The sequence below is a fragment of the Cucumis melo genome, chromosome 11 (assembly GCF_025177605.1).
Source record: "Cucumis melo cultivar AY chromosome 11, USDA_Cmelo_AY_1.0, whole genome shotgun sequence".
In the NCBI taxonomy this organism is placed as follows: domain Eukaryota; kingdom Viridiplantae; phylum Streptophyta; class Magnoliopsida; order Cucurbitales; family Cucurbitaceae; genus Cucumis; species Cucumis melo.
The window spans coordinates 27,135,326-27,158,121 of NC_066867.1; the positions used below are offsets into that span (position 1 = coordinate 27,135,326).

At 31.6% G+C, this 22,796-nt stretch overlaps 2 protein-coding genes across 4 annotated transcripts; one reads left to right on the forward strand and one right to left on the reverse strand.

Moving 5' to 3' along the window:
• Positions 1–5,128: 5,128 nt before the first annotated feature.
• On the reverse strand, positions 5,129–11,237 carry LOC103501890 (uncharacterized). 3 transcript variants are annotated; one of them, XM_008465633.3, is made up of 3 exons: positions 10,751–11,235; positions 6,325–10,603; positions 5,129–5,537 (listed from the first exon to the last, which is right to left on the reverse strand). In XM_008465633.3, coding segments are annotated over exons 2-3 (4,155 nt in total). In that variant the 5' UTR covers positions 10,479–10,603; positions 10,751–11,235; the 3' UTR covers positions 5,129–5,536. The 3 variants fall into 3 exon arrangements, with proteins under 3 accessions (XP_008463855.2, XP_050935264.1, XP_016903113.2); XM_051079307.1 differs by lacking the exon at positions 5,129–5,537 and having other exon boundaries at positions 6,031–7,081; positions 7,155–10,603; positions 10,751–11,237; XM_017047624.2 differs by lacking the exon at positions 5,129–5,537 and having other exon boundaries at positions 6,031–10,603.
• Positions 11,238–14,127: 2,890 nt separating this feature from the next.
• On the forward strand, positions 14,128–15,247 carry LOC127143972 (zinc finger BED domain-containing protein RICESLEEPER 2-like). Its single transcript, XM_051079284.1, has 2 exons — positions 14,128–15,132; positions 15,236–15,247. The coding sequence occupies exons 1-2, from the start codon at positions 14,128–14,130 to the stop codon at positions 15,245–15,247; spliced, it is 1,017 nt and encodes a 338-aa protein (XP_050935241.1).
• The last annotated feature ends 7,549 nt before the right edge of the window (positions 15,248–22,796 follow it).

A 22,796-nucleotide genomic window follows, 5' to 3' on the forward strand; every position in this document is an offset into this window, starting at 1 on the left:
AGTAAGTAACTGTTCAAACTTACTTCTTAAACGGAGTAGAAGTATACCTGAACCCTCATACTACGTTGTGCTAAACGACATTTTAACCACAAAGTCATGCTAAAATTAGCTATATTATCGAATATTTTTTATGATTTAATTAAACAATTGAGCATATAACTTAACTTTTAAGGCATGTCTTTGATGCAACATATTTAAATTGGAGTGTTTTAAAAAATATAACAAAAACAACAAAATATTTATTATGTATAAAACAATTTCGAAAACGGAAAAAACCCACAAGCTCACCATGAAAAATATAAAAACCGCTCCATCAACCAAACCCACGTATATTTGGTACACAATCGTCCAAATCTAAACGATTTATTTTTAAATTGTTTGTACACGATCGTTTAATTTGATTACATGATCGTTTAGATTTGATCGTTTATATTAGCTAAATCTAAACGATTTCTTTCTTCAAGATTTGGTACACGATTGTTTAGATTGGCTAAATGTTTTTTTTTTTTTTGTAAAATTCTTCTACTACAGGATCGTTTAGATGAGATTTGGCTTCCCAATCTAAACGATTTTTTTTTAAAAAAAATTGTACACGGTCGTTTACACTTGGTTATTTTTTTTGTACACAATCATTTAAATTTGGCTACCCAAATCTAAATGATGTTTTATTTCTAGTCTTTTATATTTAGTATACGATTTTTGTATAACCAAATAAAAGTTTAAAAAAAAATAAATTTTTTTATATTTGATACACGATCTTGAACAAAAAAAAAAAAGAAAAGAAAAGAAAGATGATAGACGAATAGAGAAAAAAACGAAAAAACAAACAGAAAATATCATAAGCTTTGTTACACGCACCTTAAATATTTTAACAATTTATTATATTTATGAAAATTTAGTTAAGGTGTCACTTTTCCTTCAACTTTCTAAACTAAAAAAAAATCTAATCACCCAAGAAAAAACAGAGGACTAACTTTTGGAAGCTCTAATTCTACTTTTTACCTTACATTTTGTTTGAACATTATGGATAAGCAAATAAACAAATACTTTGTAAAACAAAATTTGTTTCAGACTTATAAAATATTCTCTCTGTATATTTACTATATTAAAAGTGGCTTATGATAATAATCAGTTTTGGACCCTTCTATTAGTCTTTACTATATTAAATTTAAAATTATATTAAAAGTACATCAAGGAAACAATAATTTTTGAACGATTCTACGCCTTGCCAAATTTTAAATTTATAATATTATCCTATATTTTAAAATAAATATCAATTATTGATTAAAATCAATATTAATTACCGATTATCTTTTCAAATTCTTATCTCCAATATAGAATATAAAAGATTTTTATCTATTTATTCCAATAACTTAATTTCTAAAACTTACGAATTTATATTAATTAATGAAGAAATCTCAAAAGACTTTGTAACGTTTTATTTTATTCAACTATTTATAAAGGCATCTCTTCAACCATATTCTTACGAACATTTGAATTTCTTCCTATTTAGGTTGATTTATTTTTCTTACAATAATTTCTATTATAGAATATTGATTGATCCAACTCTCATCATTCATCCTTTGACTTTACTTTTGTTTTGCAATATATTTTGTGTATTACAATATGTTAATACTTTGATTTGAGAGAAAGACTTGGAATATATACACGTAAAAGAGTAGAAAAATGATACAATGTCATTTGTGACTTCAAGCCCAAGAATGCTTTAAGTTATATTATTATCGTTGTTGTGGTTAAAGAGGTGTGACAAAAACTTATTCATTCATTTTTTTAATAATGAGAACTCTTAATATATGTATGTATATGTGTGTATATATATCTTATCTTTAGAAGTAAAAAGGTAACTTTTCAAATGGTTTATTATAATATAGTAGTCTTTCTAATAAATATTTCTACGTAGGTGGAAAGAAATTAACGGTTTTCGTTTTTTTTTTCTTTTTCTTCATTTTGTGGGATGGTTCAAGTTCATTGTTGATTTTCTTATTTCACTTTTTTGTTTTGTTTCATTCTATTTAAGATTTAAACCGTTCTATTGCATTAAATTTGTGAAGTCATTTTTATAAAATTTATTTCTAGATCACATTTAGAACTGTATTTTGTCGTGCATAATTAATATGAATGTGTGATCTAAGGTTTTTTCAAGCGACATTCATAGAAAATTGTTACAATGTATCAAGAACGAAGAATAAGTAAATGCTTTGAGGCCCATTGTTATAATTGAAGAGGTAATTTATCTCTCCCTATATATTAATATTTACTTCTATATTAAAATTGCATTACTTTGTTTAATCTCATTTTAAATTACTCTTAGCGATAAAAGAGAAGATAGCTCATTCGTCATCAAAGTGTATTAGTACTTACGAAGTTTCCAATTTAAATCCTACTACCCAATTATGCTAAAAAGAACATATTATTTTATTAAGTAATATTTAAATATAAAAAAGGTAAGTATATAATATTTACACGTGCAACAACTCCTTAATACTTTTTAGTAAACAAAACAACACTATAAAAAAAATCACATCTTAATATTAAAATATACACATTATTTGTAAGATACATAGTTTGTGCCATCACCATAATCATAATCCTTCCATCACGTCATAATTTCTTTTTTATTAATATTTTTTAAAGAACAGTACGGTTTTTTTTATTTGACCCGCCTAATTTTTCGACTACCTACTATTTACCATTCATTCAATTTAAAGGTTAAATTTTATACCAAATTATTTACAAATTAATATAAATATTTTACCAGTTTATTATATTTTTGAAAAAACATATATTTTTGTTTTGTGTGTTTCCAAATTTTATTTGCTTATCAAGTTCATATATATTTATGTCTTTTTGGTACACAGTTATTGATGTATTTATGTATTGGTCCTAAGAAGAAGAAGGATGTTGGCCGTGGGTCCATCAAATCTTCTACTTCTCCATTCATATCACTTCATAATATGAAGCATTTTTTATTTTTCTTTTTCTTTCTTTAAAATCTCTATTAACGTTTCCTTCAATGGTTGGTCTTTAAGTACTTACTATTTTCCTTTAAAAAAATATAAAAGGAAAAAAAAAAGACTCAACAATATCCTCAAATTCAAGAATCCACCGCACTTAATAACTTATTTTTCCATTCAATGAATAGGCAGAGTTTGCCCAAATTGAATTGATACGAAAGAGTCAATCCAAGTCGATCAAAATTAATCTCAATTTTTATTAGTTTCATATTCTTTCAATCCAAAATTTCGTTTTCTTTTCAATTCTAATTCTACGGTAATATTAATGATAATAAGGGACTAAATGATTATGACACAAGTCTAGGATTTTATTTATATATATATATATATGTTATAACCATATCGGATTAGGTCAAACCGATCAAAATTTGTTCAACCCGGTAACCCGACCTTTTTTTTTTTTTTTTTTTCAATTTCTTAACCTAATCCAACCCAAAACAAAATTTAACCCAACCCAACACTTACGGCTTGGGTAATCCGAGTGGTCAAGTTGTCGAGTTTTTTAAACACCTCCGTGACTAGGTAAAAGTGGAAAATGTAAACTTTGTATTATACTTTTAAAAAAGAAGATGAAATTTTTAGAGGACCCATGTAAACAAAATAAATAAATAAATTCTCTACAAAGAAGATGGGATTCAATTCATATGGCATTGCAAAACAGTAAACCCACTCCCCTGGGGGCCTCAAAAAATAATTAAAAAAGAAAAAAAAAGTTTACAAAATCCTCCAACTAATATGTTCGAAAGGCAATTTTAGAGATGCCCATATTATCACAATTCATGGAAATTTTTTCAAAATTTTTATTATTATTAATTTTTTAGAAAAAATGTCATTTTAATATGATTTAACAAGAGAGTATATATAAAGATGCTATTATAAATGGGTATGATTTAATTGAAAACTTTGATATTGAGGAACCGTGTGGGTTTTCCACATCAATGGGTCATTTCCAAAAATGAACAAAGTTTTGTGAGTTCAAATTATCAAAAAAAAGGTGAAAGAGCCAAGTTGAAGAATCATTTTCCTTTTTCTTATTAGTATTGAAGCCCATAAAGATAAGGTTAAAGCATATAATTTATAACTGTCTTTTTCATCAAAAGAAGAACAAGAAAGAACGAACTCAATGCTTTTCAAAGTTAATCAACTTTTTGGTTGAGAGTTCATGACTTTCCTTTTTAAAATTTTATTGTTATTATGAGTATGTATGCCATCAAGGAATATGGAATGAAAGATGAGTTCATTACTGTTTTGAATAACTCTTTCCAATTTTTAGAATAAAAGTTCATTCAATTTGTTATTACAAAGTGAAACTCATTCATTCGTCGTTTAAAGAACTTGAAACTTAAAGAATTGTTTGAATAGTTTATAGATCCCTTTGACGCTTCGATAGTTAATTTCACTTTGTTCTCTCTGACAAATACCTGGTAAACCATCGTTATCCTTTGTGAATGGGAGGCCCCTCATTCATAAAGGATCCATACTGAACAAAGGATCTCTTCCTTTCGTATGGTTTAAGAACTAGTACATCATTCTTCTTCCTAACTGAGCTTTTCAAGGGTTTAGGGTAAATTCGTAGCAATTGTTATTTTAAGAGGCATTTCTGCAATTTATTCTTAAAATTATATAGGCTAGGGCATTATCTTCCAACTTTGAAGGAAGTTTTGTTGGCACTGGGAATTCTTCGTTGAAGACCAATAATGGAACAAACAGACTCGTTGAAGACATCAGCTTAGCACACGTGCACTTAGAACATCTAAAGGCATCACAGACTCTGTTATTGCCACAAACTCCCTTGGCCTAGTTGGAGGAAAACCAGAAATCTATCATCAAATTTGATGCCTTGGATGTGCTTTGGACAGAGCAAAATATAAGGTGTAGAAGGCAAATAATCATTTTCTAGTGGAACAAATATACAATAGCAGAAATAACTCAACCTACAAAAAATCTTTCCATCTCTTCAAAACAAAGAACATAAAGTCATGCACCTATTGGCAAAAGTCAAAAGAAACGAAGTACAAATAGAATAACTTTCTAAGTGCTTAAAAACACTTTTAAAGCACGTAATAAAAAGTCATTCAATTTGACTTTGATCATACTTCTAAATGTCAATCTATCATTTCAAATTAACTTGTATATGGTTGGCAATGAGAATCTATAGCTTCTGATCTTTCATTTTGCAGATTCAACCAACCATGGAAGCAAAGGGGAAAAAAAATTTCTACATCTATCTAATTAATAAATATGTAGAAGACCAACCAAATTTATGAAATTGGTCCGTTTTCTCATTTACACTTCCAGGGGGAAAAAGAAGTAAACTTTGTAACTAATCTACATGTGAACAAAATATCTACCTGTGCTAGGACATTGTCAAGGCCCTCAAAGCTTTAGATGCCTGGCTCTAATTCTATCATGCACCAGGGCAAAACAATATACACCTGTAAAATGCAAAAATAATGCATCTTCAATCTGTCACAAGCCTTGTCGAAAGAATGCAAATTAGATCTGCAGAAGATAAACAAGTTGAAACTTTGTTAGTAGTTGGAAGTTGGACCCATGCAATGTCAAATAGTAAAGCATATTCAGTGCACAATGTACAACTTGCAACTTTTTATATTCATCTAACTCATTAGCAATAACTCTTTTTTCTGATCAGAATAGAACCTTTTCCATAATAAAACTATTTCTGACAACTTAAGAAGATAAGAAGCTTAATGCTGCTCCATGCTTGAACCAGGTTAAGAACATTTCTTTTCTGATAATCCAGAATATGTTCTCGGCCATTAATTAGAGGTCCAAAATTCAAAGTAGTGCCTATGAAAAGAAGTCCTCTGGCATTTTAACACTACCCAAACAACAAATTGATCAACAGCCCTTTATGACTCGTTCCTTATGTTATTGTATGCCCATAAAATTATAATAAGTAACAGCAACAATATAATAAAAACAGTGAAATCATTTATAAGCAGAAGATTGACGAGTGATGGCACTGAGATGCTTGTGGGAAGTATGCACGGAAAAAGAGTGGATCCATGCAGAGATTATTTGAATTATGTACAACTTCTCAATGTGAATTTTGTTCTTTTTATTTTGTTATTTACAAAACTCACCTTAAATATTTAGATTAGAAAACTAAAAACAGATAACAGACTAATAGAACAGTGTCTAACAAGTAGAAGGCAAATGGTTCAAACCACAGCATTAAACAGTAAGACACCCAAATTCATACAGGAATACGGCACCCTAATTCAAAAGGTTAAATACAAGACTGACAACTACCTGCAGTACTCACTATGATATGCTTGCACTTAGGAAGCCAATTGGCCGTTCTCGCGCAAATGCTTCATCATCAAAATCTTCATTAGTGGAATTTTCTTGGCATATCAATTTGGTCTCTTCCATGGGATTAGAAGCCTTCATAATCTGTGGACCTGGATAAAGTTCATCATGATCAGATTGATGAACGTTATCAATGTCATGCTCCAGATTTTGCCTCACGTCACCATAAATTTGTTCCATTCCTTTAACATCATCGATACATGAGGGTTCTGTGTTGAGATCAGAGCAAATGTCATATCCAGATTGTTCTCCAGATGCATGGAAAGCTACTGTCACAAGTCCACGATCAGATGATTGCTCAATCACATCTTTTTTAGGCCTCTTCCATTTCTTTGTTGATGAAGTACCATCGTCCTCAAAATCTTCTTCTTCACGTTCTCTATGCAAATAAACCCACAGCTTTCTATCACCATCAAATTGCACACAAGGATCACGTTCATAATGCAGTCTGTCCAATGCACCACTTACAACTTGATTAACTTGTGCATCAGATACATCTTCCACGACATATTGTGAATCTCTTATCAACGTACACACATCTGCTCTGGTCCCAATACTACCTGGCAATCGTGCAGCAGCATCTCTCACAAGACAAAGAATTGTGACATGTGGAGGGCGATCTTTCTTTAGCATGAAATGATCCCGTGCCTTGGAAGTAGGCTTGCCACCACACCTTCTCAAGGGAGCAACGATAGATTTTTTACCATCAGCTGCCGTGTAAGAGAAAGCACGATCAGGAATTGAGTACCTAAGAATTTCTTCTCGACGGAAATAGTCTCTCACCTCTTCAGTACTGGAGCCAATAGTATTAAGACTCTTCTGAGCCCTCAAGTCCCTAAACCTTTCTTTCTCATCAACATTGAAATGAATTAATGAGGCAGGAGGAGCAGGAAGACTTCCTATTAGTTGAAGAGTTTCTTGGCCACTTTTAAGCCAATTAGCAAATGAGTCGACCAACTTTACAAGCATCTTGTGAGGAAGACCCCAAGCTTCAGGCGACGTTGCCTCTTCAATGGCCTCGTAATCTGTTGAACTTCGAGAAACTGGGCCAATCCAGGACCATGTTTTCGTTGATTTTTCGTAAACTGCTAGCATCTTCCAGCCTTTAGCTCCTAAGGGTGCAGTTTTTGATGAAAATATCTTCAGAGCCCCTCTCACCAAATCCAGAAGCGGTTCTTGCGTCTCAAGAATGCTAGGATCACCAGGGTTAGATTTCACACGATCTACTATATCCTGAACTGTTAGCGAAGGAACATTTACTTCCTCAGCCTGCTCTAAGCTATTCACATCTGCCTTATTATCATGAGAAAGTTCTGCCGCGATATCGCCCTCATGCCTTTTCTTCTTCTCTTTTATGGGTTCTAACATATCTTCTGGGAGTGGAGTAATCATGGCTAAGCGAACTGCAGAAAGAAGATGCATGATCGAGAATGAAAATCCAGTGTGTACTGTAGGTGTAATCAATGGGAACGAATTTCTCTGAGACTTGGTTTCCTGCTCCATATCCACCATCACAGTTTCTATAGCAGGAGGTTCAGTTGCTCCCACATCAGAACCATAACTGTCAGCCTTCTGCCTCTTCTTTGTCTTTTTCTTTGATGAAGTGGAATCTTTAATTTGTTGAAGGGTGTCACTCTGCAATTCACCGTCAGCCTTTCTATCTATTTCTGTCATATCTCCTTTCACTTTCCTTTTCTTCTTTACCGAGTTACATCCTAGCAAAGCACCATCAGGTCTTTCACTCGAAACGTCCATAAATGACTCACTTTGCAAACCTGCCTGCGGAAATCTATCAGCTCCATAATCGTCTTCAAATAATCTAATCTCAAGGGTACCATCTTCTTCATTAACAGCATAGTCGGGCAGATTTCTTGACTGCACAGAAAGATCAAGGTTGCCCCTGCCTTTCTGTTTTCCCTCGGCAGTGAAGGCTTTTGATGAGGATTTACGTGACCTTTTGCTAGGTTCTTTTTGCAACTGGCCATTATTGAGCATCTTAGAATTTTTCTTCCCATCATCATTATCATCACTGAATGTATCCAAAACTGGGAGGTAGCTCTTTTCTGACATTTTGGAGGATAGCTCTTGGAAAGAAACAGAGTCTTGAGTCTTCCCCTGCCTTGTTTTCATAGTGTTAGCTCCACTAAAGGTATGTCCATCGTGAGGAGATTTATTAGCCATCTTTTTGGAGTATGATAGTGGATCAAGACTACCAATCTGCTCCTTAATATCTTTTTTGGCATCCTTGACCTTTTTAGCATCTAGGCCAGAATTCAACAATGAAGACTGTGAAATTTCCATCACACTGGGATAGGCCAACTTACTCCTCAATAAAGGATTGCTATCCTCATCATCTTCAAACTGCTCAGACGAGTCTGATTCTGTTTCTTCACCTCTAACGAACTTTTTGTTTCCTTTGGAGGAAGCAGGGTCTGATCCCCCTTTCTGGACAAATCTTCCTTTAGTTTTCTTATTTGAAGGTTTCGCTCTTAATTCAGAGAGCAAGTGTCCCTCATTTACCTGAGGTGAGGGAGATCTATATGTTCCATAACTAAGATCAGTAGGCTCCATACCAGTATTCCATTTCTTTCCCCTAACGTTCCAGTCAGTATTTTTAAGCAGTGGATCCATCACAGAAGACCTCCCCTGAGTCTTGTTATGTTGGAGTGAACTGGCAAGATCTTCAGAGTCAACTTTAGTACCTCTGCGTGGGACCTGAGAAACACTGCCCTTCATAGACTTGGTCTGATCCCCAATTAACTGAGCATTTTCGGACAACTTGGTTTTCTTGGAAGGATTGTAGGATGTCCTCATGCTGGCAGGCTTTTCAGCCACAACACCCCTCTTCGGAAACAAGTTTACATTCTTGTTCTTTCCATATAAATCACCTTTTGATGACAAAGGAAGTCCAACAAAATTGTCAAAAATGTTACCACTCAAAGCCTCATATCTCTTGCCAGCTTCTAGAGCCCCTTTCTCCATTCCACCACCAAATGGAGTCTTTCGATCCCGTGGGGTACCCTTTCTGTAGGTTGTTTCTTCATTAGCATCACCAATCCTTGTCTCATCCCTTATCCTAAGCATTGGCCCTGAGTCATATCCACCAACCTTTCTCTGTTGGGGGAGATCACCTATTGAACCATAGGGCCTTGAGTTAATATCCAAATCATGATAAGCTGAAGGAAGGCGGACCATGGGTTCCATTAAAGAAGGAAACTTGGATCCAGCCATCTTAAATGTACCCTTGGAATTCTGTTTTCCGTAATCTAGTGCCTCAAGATTAGTCAGCCGACCCCCTGAAGGAAAATCTAAATTGGAACTTGCATGATATGAAGAAAAGTTGGGCATTTTAGAAGCCATTATCTTGTCCTTGAACCTTCGAGGAAACCCCTCACCTGATATTCTATCCGACGAGTCAGTTTCTAACCCTTCAGTCCTCTCATCATTGAAACTTTTTTGACTTCTCATAAGATTTAGGACACGGAGTCTCTCGTCCATGCTGTATCCTCTACAGTTAAGCCAAGCATCTCTCATCTGACAAAGGCTGCTAACCATATTGTTCTGATGCTTCCTCAGAAGATGATAGTGTTGCCGCCGCTGGAAAAATTTCAGACCATTACGGTAAAGGGCAACTCTAGGCTCACATAATCCACCCTTCAACATGCTGAATAACATCTTTACAGGGCTTCCAAAATGGAAGTTACTGCCTGTAAAAAGCTCTTTTAGCGTGAGCATAAAAGTCTCTTGGTCCATATCTGGGAGAAACTTGCAGAGGCTAAATCGCTCCTCATCACTGAGGCATTCATTCCACACATCGACCGACAATATATCTTCCAAACCTGGAAGATCATACAGCTCAAGAGGAATGCTACAAGTCTGATTATCAACATGACAAAATTCCACCCCAGTATCTCCCCATTCCAGTGAATCATAATCATCAGACCCTGCCCCAGAATCTGCCTCGTCAAACTCATCATCATCGTCAGACTCCAGAGCAGAGGTACGTCTTTGAAGTTCATCCTCATCACTGGAAATACTCTTCTTACTTCCAGGTGAAAACTCATAGTCAAACCTCGAAACCTTAAAATTATTCTTCTCAATAGCCATGGAATATGAAGAATAAAACCCAAATCAATCCCAAAACACAACTCAGAACAGAAACCCAATTAACTCCTCCGACTACCAAATTCGAAGAACTCCAAAATGGAACATAACCCAAGTCAACCTAGACCCTACAAACCCCAAAAAACACCAAAATTAATATCAACATTCACCCAAACAAACTAAAACGAAAAAACCCAACAATTAAAACACTCAAAATATACATATCGAATTCAATATCATCAAAACAAAAAGAAGAAACAAGAAACGAAAAATACCTCATTGGTGATTAGATTAAGGCGTAGAGGAAACCCAAAGAAGCATGTAGAGGAAATCGGAAGGCGCAAAGGAAAACCCAGAAGAGAAATCGCAAAAAAACATGAAAAGGGAAAAGGCAAAGGAAACCCTAGGGAGAAAAAGGGTTAAATATAAGTGTGGTTAAAGAGAAGAAGAGCAGGTCCGAAAGGGATTGAAGAAGAAGACGATGATGACGTGGAGGGAGAAGGAACGTCGGATCGAGAAGATGAAGAAGATGAGGAAGAAGAAGAAGAAGAAGAAGAAGAAGAAGAAGAAGAGTGGAAAAGACGAAAAAGGGGCAGAAAAAGGAGAAACCGTAAGGGAATTGGAATTGGTAAAGAAGAAGGAAGAAAGAAGGAGAAGCAAATAGGGCTCAGCAACACAGAGACGAGACGAAGCGAGAGAGACCAGTGAGTCAACTCGGTAATGGCCATTGCCAGAGATGGGCGGGCCATCCCTCGGACTCTTCTCTTTTCCTTAGCCCTTAGATCTAAAATCATCCCATTCCCTTTTTACGACGTCGTTTCACTCAAAGTATCTTAATTACATATTTCTTCAATTTTCAATTTGTGAATATTTCTTCTTTAATATATATATATTGAATTAGTAGGAAATATTATATCATTTTTTAATAAGTTAAAATATGTAGCATTTATTTTAACGATATTATTAAAATTATTTATAAGTCGATGTCGTACCAAGGAAGATGTAGAATGAAAACGTTTTGACATATGGAAGAAAGCTTAATAATATTTAGAAGTTATTTTTCTAAGTTACTTAGAGAAACAATACTTTTTTCTAACAAATATGATTGGTATCCATACCAATTTCCCTTTGGTTTTTAGTAAGTTCAACATTAATGCTGTTGTCAGCTAGTTGGGCCTGGTCCATAAGGGTGAGGGGGAATGGACTCTAAGCCCACCTCTTTGGTTAATTACTTTCACTCCAAAATTTCACTCGTTTTCTATACAATTATAACCTTCTCATAATTATTAATTATATATAATTTTTTAAATTGAATACAAAGTATTTTCACTATTTACATTATATTAAATTTATTATTTCATTTATTACTTCTTTGCTTATGCTAATAATTAATATATAATTTTAATTATATTCAAAATTATGTTATTATTTATCGTAAATTTTCAAATATTATTCTCTTTTAGTATGAAAACTTTTTATTAATTAATAACCATATAATTTCATCATCAATATTATTTTCATTAGGGGTGAGCATGGTGGGCCGAAAAACCGAACGAATCGATGTCGCGCGGGCGAAAAACAATATGGACGGTCGGGTTTCGAGTTTAGGAATTTGAAAACCGACTTTAGGACGGTCGGTTCAATATAGGAGGTCGGTCGCCGAACCGACTCCCTTTTTTAAATATATATATATATATATATATATATATATATATATATATATATATATATATATATATTATAATTTTGTAAATTAGGTTTCTATTTTCTAATTTCCTCGCGTCGCGACCCGCCGACCCAATCTTCCTCTTTTTCGCACGCCATCAGCGATTCAGCCGTCCCCGGAAGCGTTTTCGCAATCCCCGTCCTATCGTCCGCACGCCATCGGCCGCAATCGCCGCCGTCCGCACGCCGTTCGCACGCCCAACCCGACACCCTCGCTCAGCCGCACGCCCAAATCGTTATTTGGTATTTTTTTCTTTTCTTTCTGAATATATATGTATGAAATAAGCTTGTGATGAATCGTTGTTAAACTATTCATATTGTGAATTTATGAATTTAACACCCAAATTCTTTTAATTCCACCATAAGATTTATGTTTGTTTTCATATTCATGTTGTGTTAAAAAGATTTATGTTTAGTTGATGAACTTATAACTTTGAGTCAATCACGAATTTAACACTTCTGATATACCATTTAACTTTGTTGGCATTTCAAACCTAATGAACATTTCAATTCAACTCTCTGTCTCTTGAGTACTGTAGCTTTAGACTGATGATATATTAATTTTGTCCATTTCTACTTTAATTGTCAGTCTTCCAGCTTGTCAAATACATCAGTTTTTAAGATTTTCGTGCACCCCCATATCATTAATCCCTTCCTACGCTGATTTTCCTTTGTTTATATATATATATATATATATATATATATATATATATATATATATTACACTTAACAGTTAACACTTAAACACTCATGCTAAGAAGAAAATAAAATAGTGTGGGGTAGAGTTTGGAATCTCCAATTTAAGAAAAGAATTAGAATAAATGACTTGATCAATTTGCTTAATTATATTAAATATTAACTCTGCTCACAAATCTCATACTTAGCCTATGCATTTTTCAAAAGCTATTATTATGCTAATATCTCTGCTTAAACCCTAATTAGGATTTTGTTTTATTTTTTATGGATGATTTGACTAAATTTTTTGAATGCAAAGTGTGTACGTGATATCTCTTGCTATTAATTAACCTTCCATCTTAATTAACACACTAAAATGGAATATCTTTTTTTACTCTCATTACAGTTAAATCAAATGGATTCAACGGATATGGAGTTAGAGTGTGATGGGAGTTGTGAAGCTTCAAAAATCGTAAGGGACGAAGATACGGATGGCAAGCGTAAAACCATTGATGTTGACCTTGATTCATATGGGAGAGAAGATGTTCCAAATCCCCCAAAAATAAGGAAGAATGTCAAACAATCAATGGTTTGGGACCACTTTGAGAGGCTTAATGGTGATCCTAATGACCCTCGTGCTAAATATAAATATTGTGGAGTTGTTTATGCATGTCATTCTAAACGTAATGGTACTGGAACTATGAAGCATCATTTAGAAAATTGCAAAAAGTACCCTTACCAAAAAAAGAGAGACCAAACTCAAATGACATTAGCTTTTAAACCTAAAGACAAAGTTGGAGATAATTCTTCACAACTTGTATGTGAATCATTTAGTTTAGATGGTTGTCGGGATGCTTTGGTTGAGATGATAATAGTTGATGAATTGCCCTTTAAGTTTGTGGAGGGTAAGGCATTTAAAAAGTTTGTGGATAAATTAACATGTGGAAATCATACTAGATTTGTTGTTCCATCTCGATTTACTGTGGCTAGAGATGTGCTTAAGTTGTATGTTAATGAGAAGAATTGTTTGAGAGACATGTTTGTAAAAAATAAGTATAGAGTTTCTCTTACCACTGATTGTTGAACATCGAGACAAAATATTAATTACATGGTCCTAACAACCCATTTCATTGATTCTGATTGGAAATTACATAAGAGAATACTTAGTTTTTCTCCAATTGAGAATCATAAAGGTGATACTATCCGTAAAACCATTGAAAAGAATTTGAAGGATTGGGGCATTGAGAGGGTAATGACTTTGACGGTTGATAATGCAAGTTTGAATGACACTGCTGCTGCTTATCTTTTAAAGAGATTCAATAAAGGATTATTGTTTGGTGGGGAATTTCTGCATGTTCGTTGTTGTGCCCATATATTGAATCTTATTGTAACTAATGCTTTTAAGGAACATAATGATTGTATTGATAGGATTCGATATGTTGTGCGATTTATAAGGTCTTCTCCTGCTCGTTTTTTGAAATTTAAAAAGTGCATTGAACTTGAAAAAATTGCTTGTAAGAGTTATGTGTGTCTTGATGTTCCTACAAGATGGAACTCCACATATATGATGCTTGAAGCTGCTGTTAAGTTTGAAAAAGCTTTTGATAGATTAGAAGATGAAGATGCCTCGTATAGACATGATATGTCACCGAATAAGGAAGATTGGACAAATGCTAGGATGTTAATACGATTTTTAAAAGTATTTTATGATGTCACATTAAAGATTTCGGGTTCTTTGTATACTACTTCGAACTTGGTTTTCCATCATATTACAGTGGTTCAGAATTGTATACGTTTGAATGCGGGTAGTGCAAATGCATTGTTAGTTGGAATGGCTAATAACATGAAGGAAAAATTCGAGAAATATTGGGGAAACAATGAAAAGAATAATTTGTTGTTGTATGTTGCTATTGTGTTGGATCCTCGAAAGAAATTAAGATTTGTATCTTTTTGTTTGAAAAATTTTTTTGGTCCCGAGATTGCTGAATCCATGGGAAATGTAGTGGAACAATGTTGTAGACGTCTCTTTCATGAGTATAGTACTACTCGAAGTGGGAGTAGACAAGGATGTAGTAGTACTAGTACAACTAGTACACAAACTGTTTCAGGCTTGGATGCTAATATTGATTTTGATTCGAATGAAAATGTGGGTGAAGATTTTGTCTACGACACGATTGTTGAGGAATTTGAAAATGATTCTACTACACCTTTCGAACAGGGATCATCGGAGATTGATATCTATTTGTTGGAAGCCAACGTTAGGACCGAAGGTGATTTTGACATACTACAGTGGTGGAAGATGAACAGTGATCGATTTGAGGTTCTTGGTCAAATGGCTAGAGATATTTTGGCTATTCCAGTTTCTACTGTAGCGTCTGAGTCGGCTTTTAGTACTGGAGGACATGTTGTTGACTCATCACGCTGCTCATTGGCTCCTAAAAGGAGGCTCTCATATGTACTCAAAATTGGCTAAATTCTGATCCAATACATCTTCAATTTCAACATGAATTGGAAGAGGCTTCAAAATTTGAAGAAGGTATTTTCAAATCTTTACATGATATCTTTTGTAGTTGTAATGTGTAACTTTAGTGAAATCTTAAATTATTTAGTAAATTCTTCATATTGATTATGTAGGATTTCGGGTGGTTATGGAGAATGAAAAGGAGCTTGAAGACCTTCCAGATTTTGATAAGTTGTCAATTATCGATTATTAACTAATTCTGATCCAAGACTTGTAATATTTCTATTGACTAGATTATCATAGTGTTTTTGTTTCATACTTTGGTTGTATTTGTGACTATTAATAGTAATGTGGTGAACTGAATTGAACTTGGATGTTTCTAACCCTATAATATTTTATATATATATATTTCTTTTGGTAGTATGTCTAGATTCTTATTTTTATGTTGTTTATTTTATTAATTTGTGTAATACCTATGAACTAAGCATTGAAATTAATAGAACTTGATTTTATTTTTTAATCACAATTATATGATTTTAAGACAATATAGAATATATATCGTAGACTTTTTTTATTGAAATTAAAAAGTGAAATAAAACATAATAACGTCATTCTTAGTTTTTAAAATCGTTTGTTTATCAAAAAGAAAGCAATGAACATAGAAAAGGAAGGAGGAGGAGGAGAAGAAACAGGAAGGAAGGAAGGAAGGAAAGAAAGGAAGAAAGAAAGAAAGAAAGAAAAAATCGACCGACCCGAACCGAACCGACCGCCGGTTGGACCGGTCGGTTTGGTTAGAACCGGCGGTCGAGGCCGGTTTTCATACTTCCGTGCCGACTTGTAGTCGGTTCGGGGCGGTTTGGTCGGAAAACCGACCCCGACCGTCCGATGCTCACCCCTAATTTTCATCACCACGTAAAACATCATCAATTTTAATATGACGCTGACAACAAATTTTTCATCAATTCCAGTAATTTCTTCAATCAATTCTGGAGCCTTCAAGCAAGTCTGATTCTGGCTAAAACGTCTTTCACCGTTTTCATTTCCAATTTCGCTCTTCACCATTTCTTGATTTTGTCCATCAGTTTCTCAATTTATTTCGTTCTTTTGTTCTCCTTGATCTTCATGTTAGTTGTCTTCCTCAATTCTGGTTAGTTGCCTTCCTCAATTCCGGTTAGTTGTCTTCCTCATATAAAAAATTAATTCCTCATATTTTGTTTTTGTTTTCCTCAATTTATTTCGTCCTTCACCGTTTACAACATATTCTGATCATGTTTATCACTTTTTTTTTTATTGTTCAGTACATCTTTCTATCATGTTCAACATAGATTTTTTTATTAAATGTCCCGTCATTCGTATATACTATGGTATACCACTGAATAATACATTTATATTATGTGATTTGTTCCATATATATACTACTGTATGTATTCAATAATAAATCCAAATACTTTTTTTTTCATGTTCTTAATATTTTGTTTAATTACGGTATGTTTTGGTCATCTTATTCATATTTTTGTTTAGTAAAGCTTCCGTGAACAATATATACATTTATATATCACTATTTAATCTACTTTTATTACGTGATTTATCAAATATATACATCTTATTCGTATTTATGTTATGTGATTTGTTATATATATACTAGTGCACATATTCAATAATACATAAATTGTAGTTAAATTTCAAATATATACATTTTATTCATATTTTTCCTTCATGTTTCGTATTGTTTTCTTTATTTTTTTTCTCAATCCAATTAGTATTTTCTTTGATTTCTTACGTATATACTATTGCATAATACGTTTTAGGTTATGTGATTTGTTACAAATATTTAATGATACACAAATTGAAGTTGTCATCATCCCACAAAAAAAAAAAAAAAAAAAGAATTCTTTCTCAAATGAAGTTTAAGAGATGCGTTAAATGTAGTCGTCGTGGACGTGTTGAACATAGCCGAAAAAATATGCAAGTTTTCCTTATTGAACTAGTTTTTCTTTCTTATTATTAGATTCTTAGTACGTTGTTTCAAACTCTTATTTGAAATATCCATATTCTAGTTTTTAATTCAACTATTTTATTTTCATATTTTTTCATAAATTTTCATCAACTATACTCATCAAAATTTCTCAATTTATTAAATTTAATATACCAATTTAGACTATTCTACTTGAAACCCTTATTTTTTATTCTTCCGCTTGTAATTTTTCCTTTTTTTTTCTTTTTCTTTTGAGAATTTATCAAAAAGAAACAAAAAAACACGACAGGAAAAATAATATGAAAATGGTTAGTTTTTCAAAGTATGCAAGTAAAATAAAAAATTCAATATAAATAAATGTATTTTTCTTAGAATAAAGACAAGTTAGAGGATATGCCCAAAAAGAAATTTTTTTTATAAATATTACGGTAAAGAAAAAAATTGAAATATTATGACCAAACCAACACAATCTTCATGGACAAAAAATGATCATAATAAATGAAAAAAAAAAAAGAACTTCATAGTTTGGATAAAGTAATTAACAATCGGCTAAAAGGCCTAGTGGGCTAATCGGACTCATGGGCTTTTAAGAGCCCAGTTACCAATCTCACTAGAAAAAGTAGAAGCTAAACATTTTGCAGTTTTGAAGAAATAACTTCTTCTTCTTCTTCTTCTTTTCTTTTTTTACTGGGAAAGAATAATATAAAATGTGTGACATTCCCTGATGCTGTTGACATAACCTAAGTATCAAATTTGTAGTAAAAGATGTAGAATGAGATTAGAATTTTCAAATTCGTATAATTAGCATTTGACATATTATTATGTGATTGATATTATTGTTTTATTCAATATTCAAAATTCATACTAAAGTGTAGGACTAATTTTTTCCCACGACAAACATATGCATCGCTTTACATCATGCACTCCATTATGTAAGTAAAGATAGTTTTGTTAGTTTATGTTATTTTTAAGCTTTTACTTTTAGGCATCATCACCCCTTTTTTCTCTTTGTTTTGTTTGACTATAATCAAAAGTTTTCTATACTTGAAACAATATTATTGGACTTTCCCTTCAACTTCACCTAACTTTACAAAATATTTAATAAATCTATAAACTTTCAATTTAATTTCTAATATATAAATAAATTAATAAATACAATATATAATTTTTTAGACACACGATTTAAAGTAAACCATTTGATTTTACTCTCGATAGATTATTTGATTTTTAAATATAATAATAGACACAAATACGAAAATATGTTACTGTAATTAGTAGACAACATTTGTTTAAAGATCTATTACCCCAAAACTTAAGATGAGGGATTCTAAATATACAAATTTAAAACTTAACCAATTAAGCTTAATCGAACTTTAATTTTAGGAGTATAGTTGTATGAGTTTTTGTCTGTTCCCTTAATAAAATAATTCAAATGGATCCTTTCAAATTTTGTCCATGTATTTGAATGTGACCATTTATTTAGGACCCATGAACATCAATTATTTAAAACATTTTATATGTTTATTTCATGTAATCTAGAAAACGATGAATTTATGAATAAAACAAATTACTACTTGTTGGTAGATGTTGAATTAAATGAATTATAGAGATCTTATTGTCAATGATATTTAACTATTTTTTAGTTTTTAAAAAAGTATATAAATAGTTAAAAAGATGGAAAGCCAAATTTTGAAAATTGAAAGTCATAATTTTTTATTTTTAAAATTTAAGAAAAGATATAATTTTTTATTATATAAACAAAATCATTACCATAAGAGACTTTAATCGGATTGATATTAATTTTTTATTTAAAAAGTTAAAACAATTTTGGTAAATATGTTTTGTTTTCTTTTGTAGTAATTTTTTTTTTGGTTGATATTTTTAGTAGTCATTATAATAAGTAGTCATTATAATATGGCTTAAACTGATTGCACTAAAGTTTCACTTATCCTATATATCCACAATGTGGAACTAACCTAATCCACGATAGCTAAGTATAATTATATATGTGTGCGCCCACATATCTAATTCTTTTACTAAACTTTAGAAGTAGTTTAATTTGGAATGATTGTTGTAGTTTTTTTTAAATATAATCGATAGTTGCAACTTTAAAAAGTTTTCTTGTATTGCTCTCTATCATTATACATGTGTTTTTGATTATAATTTTTTTTTTTTTTGTATAATGTTTTGTTGCTCGTAGATACTTATAGTTGCTTATGGACATTTGACAGAAAATGATATCAATGATATATAGTGATAACATTTTTTGTTGTAGATAGAAATGCTTGTTAGATAATGTTGTTGTTGATATATGGTAGTTTATAATGTTTTCTTGGTTGTGAACAAAAGGGTGTAGACTTTGATAGACCAATACAATTGTCTATCAACATAATATAGACCGTCATAATACTCTAGTGCCGATCCAAATTCGAATAGTCGGTGGCACAAAATGAGCTTTTCTTCCAACCACACCACACCCGTTTATTAAGAAACTGGTTTTAGAATATGAGTTTAGAGAAAAAGGTTTTTGTAATAGTTTAAAAGTATAGTTGAGAAAACAAAATTTATCGTAAAACTAACAACTTAATAATTTACAACCTAAGTATGAAGGTATAATGATTAGTATTATAAGCATTTTTTAAGAATGTCACTCTTCCATCTCAAAGTGACAAGTGATAACTCGTAAAAGAAATTAGTATAAAGAAAGTAAACTAACATACATGAAATACATAAGACAATGAAATTAAAACATAATTAAAAAGAGGGTTGGAGAGACGATGAACATGCGTTTATGAATAACACATCCTAATTAACAACCGTGACACATTACACGTATTTACTATTATGTATTTACATTGAGATTCACGTGTTAGTTTAATTTGTACTTACTTTATTTTATTTGAAAATAATAATAATTCAAACTTAAACCAAGTAATAATTTAAAAAGCAACTGTACCTTTTCCCCTAGGCCCCAATAATTGAAGCTCTCAACTTCCCCAATTCAAAAATAATAATAAGTTGTCATCTCATCTTTATCCATACACTTAATTTATTACATAAACTTGTGTTTATACTGTGTGAGAAAAGATATATTAACATTATGTTCTTCTAAATTGGTAATTACCTGTTTATTAAAAAAGTTCAAGTCTTTGCTGGGGCACGTTCAGCCTTTCTAAAGGGTGAGCTGTGGAACTGTTATATTTATAAATGTTTACATCATTTACTAAATTTTTTTTTGTATTGGTTGTTAGATTTTGAAGAAAAAAAATGTGTATTTATTTGGTGAGAGAAGTCAAAATATAGTTGATTAGGTGCAATAATTTGATCAATCAGTAATGTGTAAATATTTTATAATTTGACGAAGACATTTGTTGTTGATTCTTAATTTATTTAAAGGGTGATTTTGTTGAAACTTAAGAAATATTATAACTTTTTATATTTCTTTTTTTTCTTTTTTCTAAAAATAAAAGCGAGATTTTAAATTATATTATGGTAGCTCTTCTTTTGAACTTTTGAATTCTATAAATAAACATGAAATTATATTGCATTAGAGAGCAAAATATATTTGTCTATTTCCAAGCATAACACTGCGGTTTTTAAAAATTGCACTTATATAAAATTATTTATGAGGGCAATAAAGTAAATTACGTACACTTAATGATAATTTTAAAATTATTTCATTCTTTCTCGTTTCAGGGTTTGAATAGCGAAAAACTTAAAAAGTGGAAATTAAAATTTAGAGATAGTCAAACACCACGCTTAGAGAGAGCTAATTTTGCATTTTTAGAGAGAAGTTAATGGATACTTTTTCGATGATTATAATCTGACAAACCACGTATTTGTTTGTGCATTTTGGATGTTTAATGTGTCTCATATATTTGATTTTTTGTTGTTTTTTTTTTTTTTTTTAAAAAAAACTTAGTCTCCACCTCTTCTTCTCCCAATAATGATTTTAAAGTGCTCTTTTAAGGTTTTGGTGTTTGTGGTGTTCTTCAACGTTAATGTTGAACAATTATACAACCAACTAGATGTATCATCATGTTAAAGTAGATGGAAAAATGCAATGGAATGACACTTGTAAAATACAAATTACTATGGGACAAACAATATAAGGCAATAAATTAATTATTACGTAAGAATAACGTACATGTCTTTTGATTTTTTTTTCCTATTTACTGGTTATGACTGCTTCGAAAAGTGTTTGGTTTTATCATTTGCTTATCCATATACTTTTAATGGGTAATTCTTTTTATTGGCGATTATATCGTCTGTGTATAATTTAATTGTCATGTGATTGCTATCTTACCGATGTTTTAATTTTTATTTGATTATCATCTTTTGGTATTGTATACTTATATATATATATATATATATACCAAATGTAATCTTAAGATATTCCTTTTGGTAGACATGAAGTTCTTAGACAATATTAGCAACATATTTTTAAATGTTGTTTTAGTTTTGTCGAGAATTTTCACTCGTTAGCACCCAATTATTTATATAATTGCCATATGATTTCGATACGATTGTCACGGGAATTTCATTAGATGTGAAGTACTTTGCTTTGGGGTTTTGATCAACAACGATCAATGATCGATTTAGTGCCACGTGGGTCTATGGTGAGTTGAGATGATTTTCGATGAGTGGGTCTCGTGTTTAGGGGTTGTGTCTTTCTGGATGAGTTTGGTCTCAGTTTCAGAGGTTTCATTTTGAACGTAGCTCTGTACATTAGGGGTTTGGTTGATGGTATAGTCGTATTTGATGGAGTTTGCTTAAGTAATTGGTCTTAGTCAAGAGGCAGAATAGTCATGGTTCATTATTCATTTAATTGTTAAATTACAGATTGTCTAATTTCTATCTAATTGCATGATATTAGGTACATTGTGATTTCCTTAGATATTTTGAAGTAATTTCTCATTTCTATTTGATTGTCGTGTGATTAATACCTTATTTGATTGTCATGTGATTAATACCTTATTTAGTGATTTTTAAACTAAAAACTATAAGTTGTGCGAAAAAGAATATAAAGTAATTATATGAAATTTAGAAGTCAATTGAATGACTAACTAATCGACAAAAATAAAAGGATTTTATACGCTAATATAAGTTGAAAATCAAATGACTATCAAAAACTACTATCTATTATATTAAAAACTAGGCACAAATATAATAATTAAATTCAAAATATAACAATCGACATGAAATAGAAATTAGATATGTCAAATAATAGTAGGTAATCAAAAGACAATCAAACAATATAAAAAATTACCATGACACAAAAAAATTAATCAAATGACAATTAGAAGTTAATCAATTGACCATTTCAAAAGATTAACTAAAATTGATAATAATAAAAAAAGAGTAAAAGCTAATCAAACAACAATCCTATAGTAATCACATGCTGGGCTATCTTAGAAGACTAACTAAAATTAGAAAAAAAAAATACAAAGTAATTAAGTGATAATCAAGTCCGTGAATCATTGAA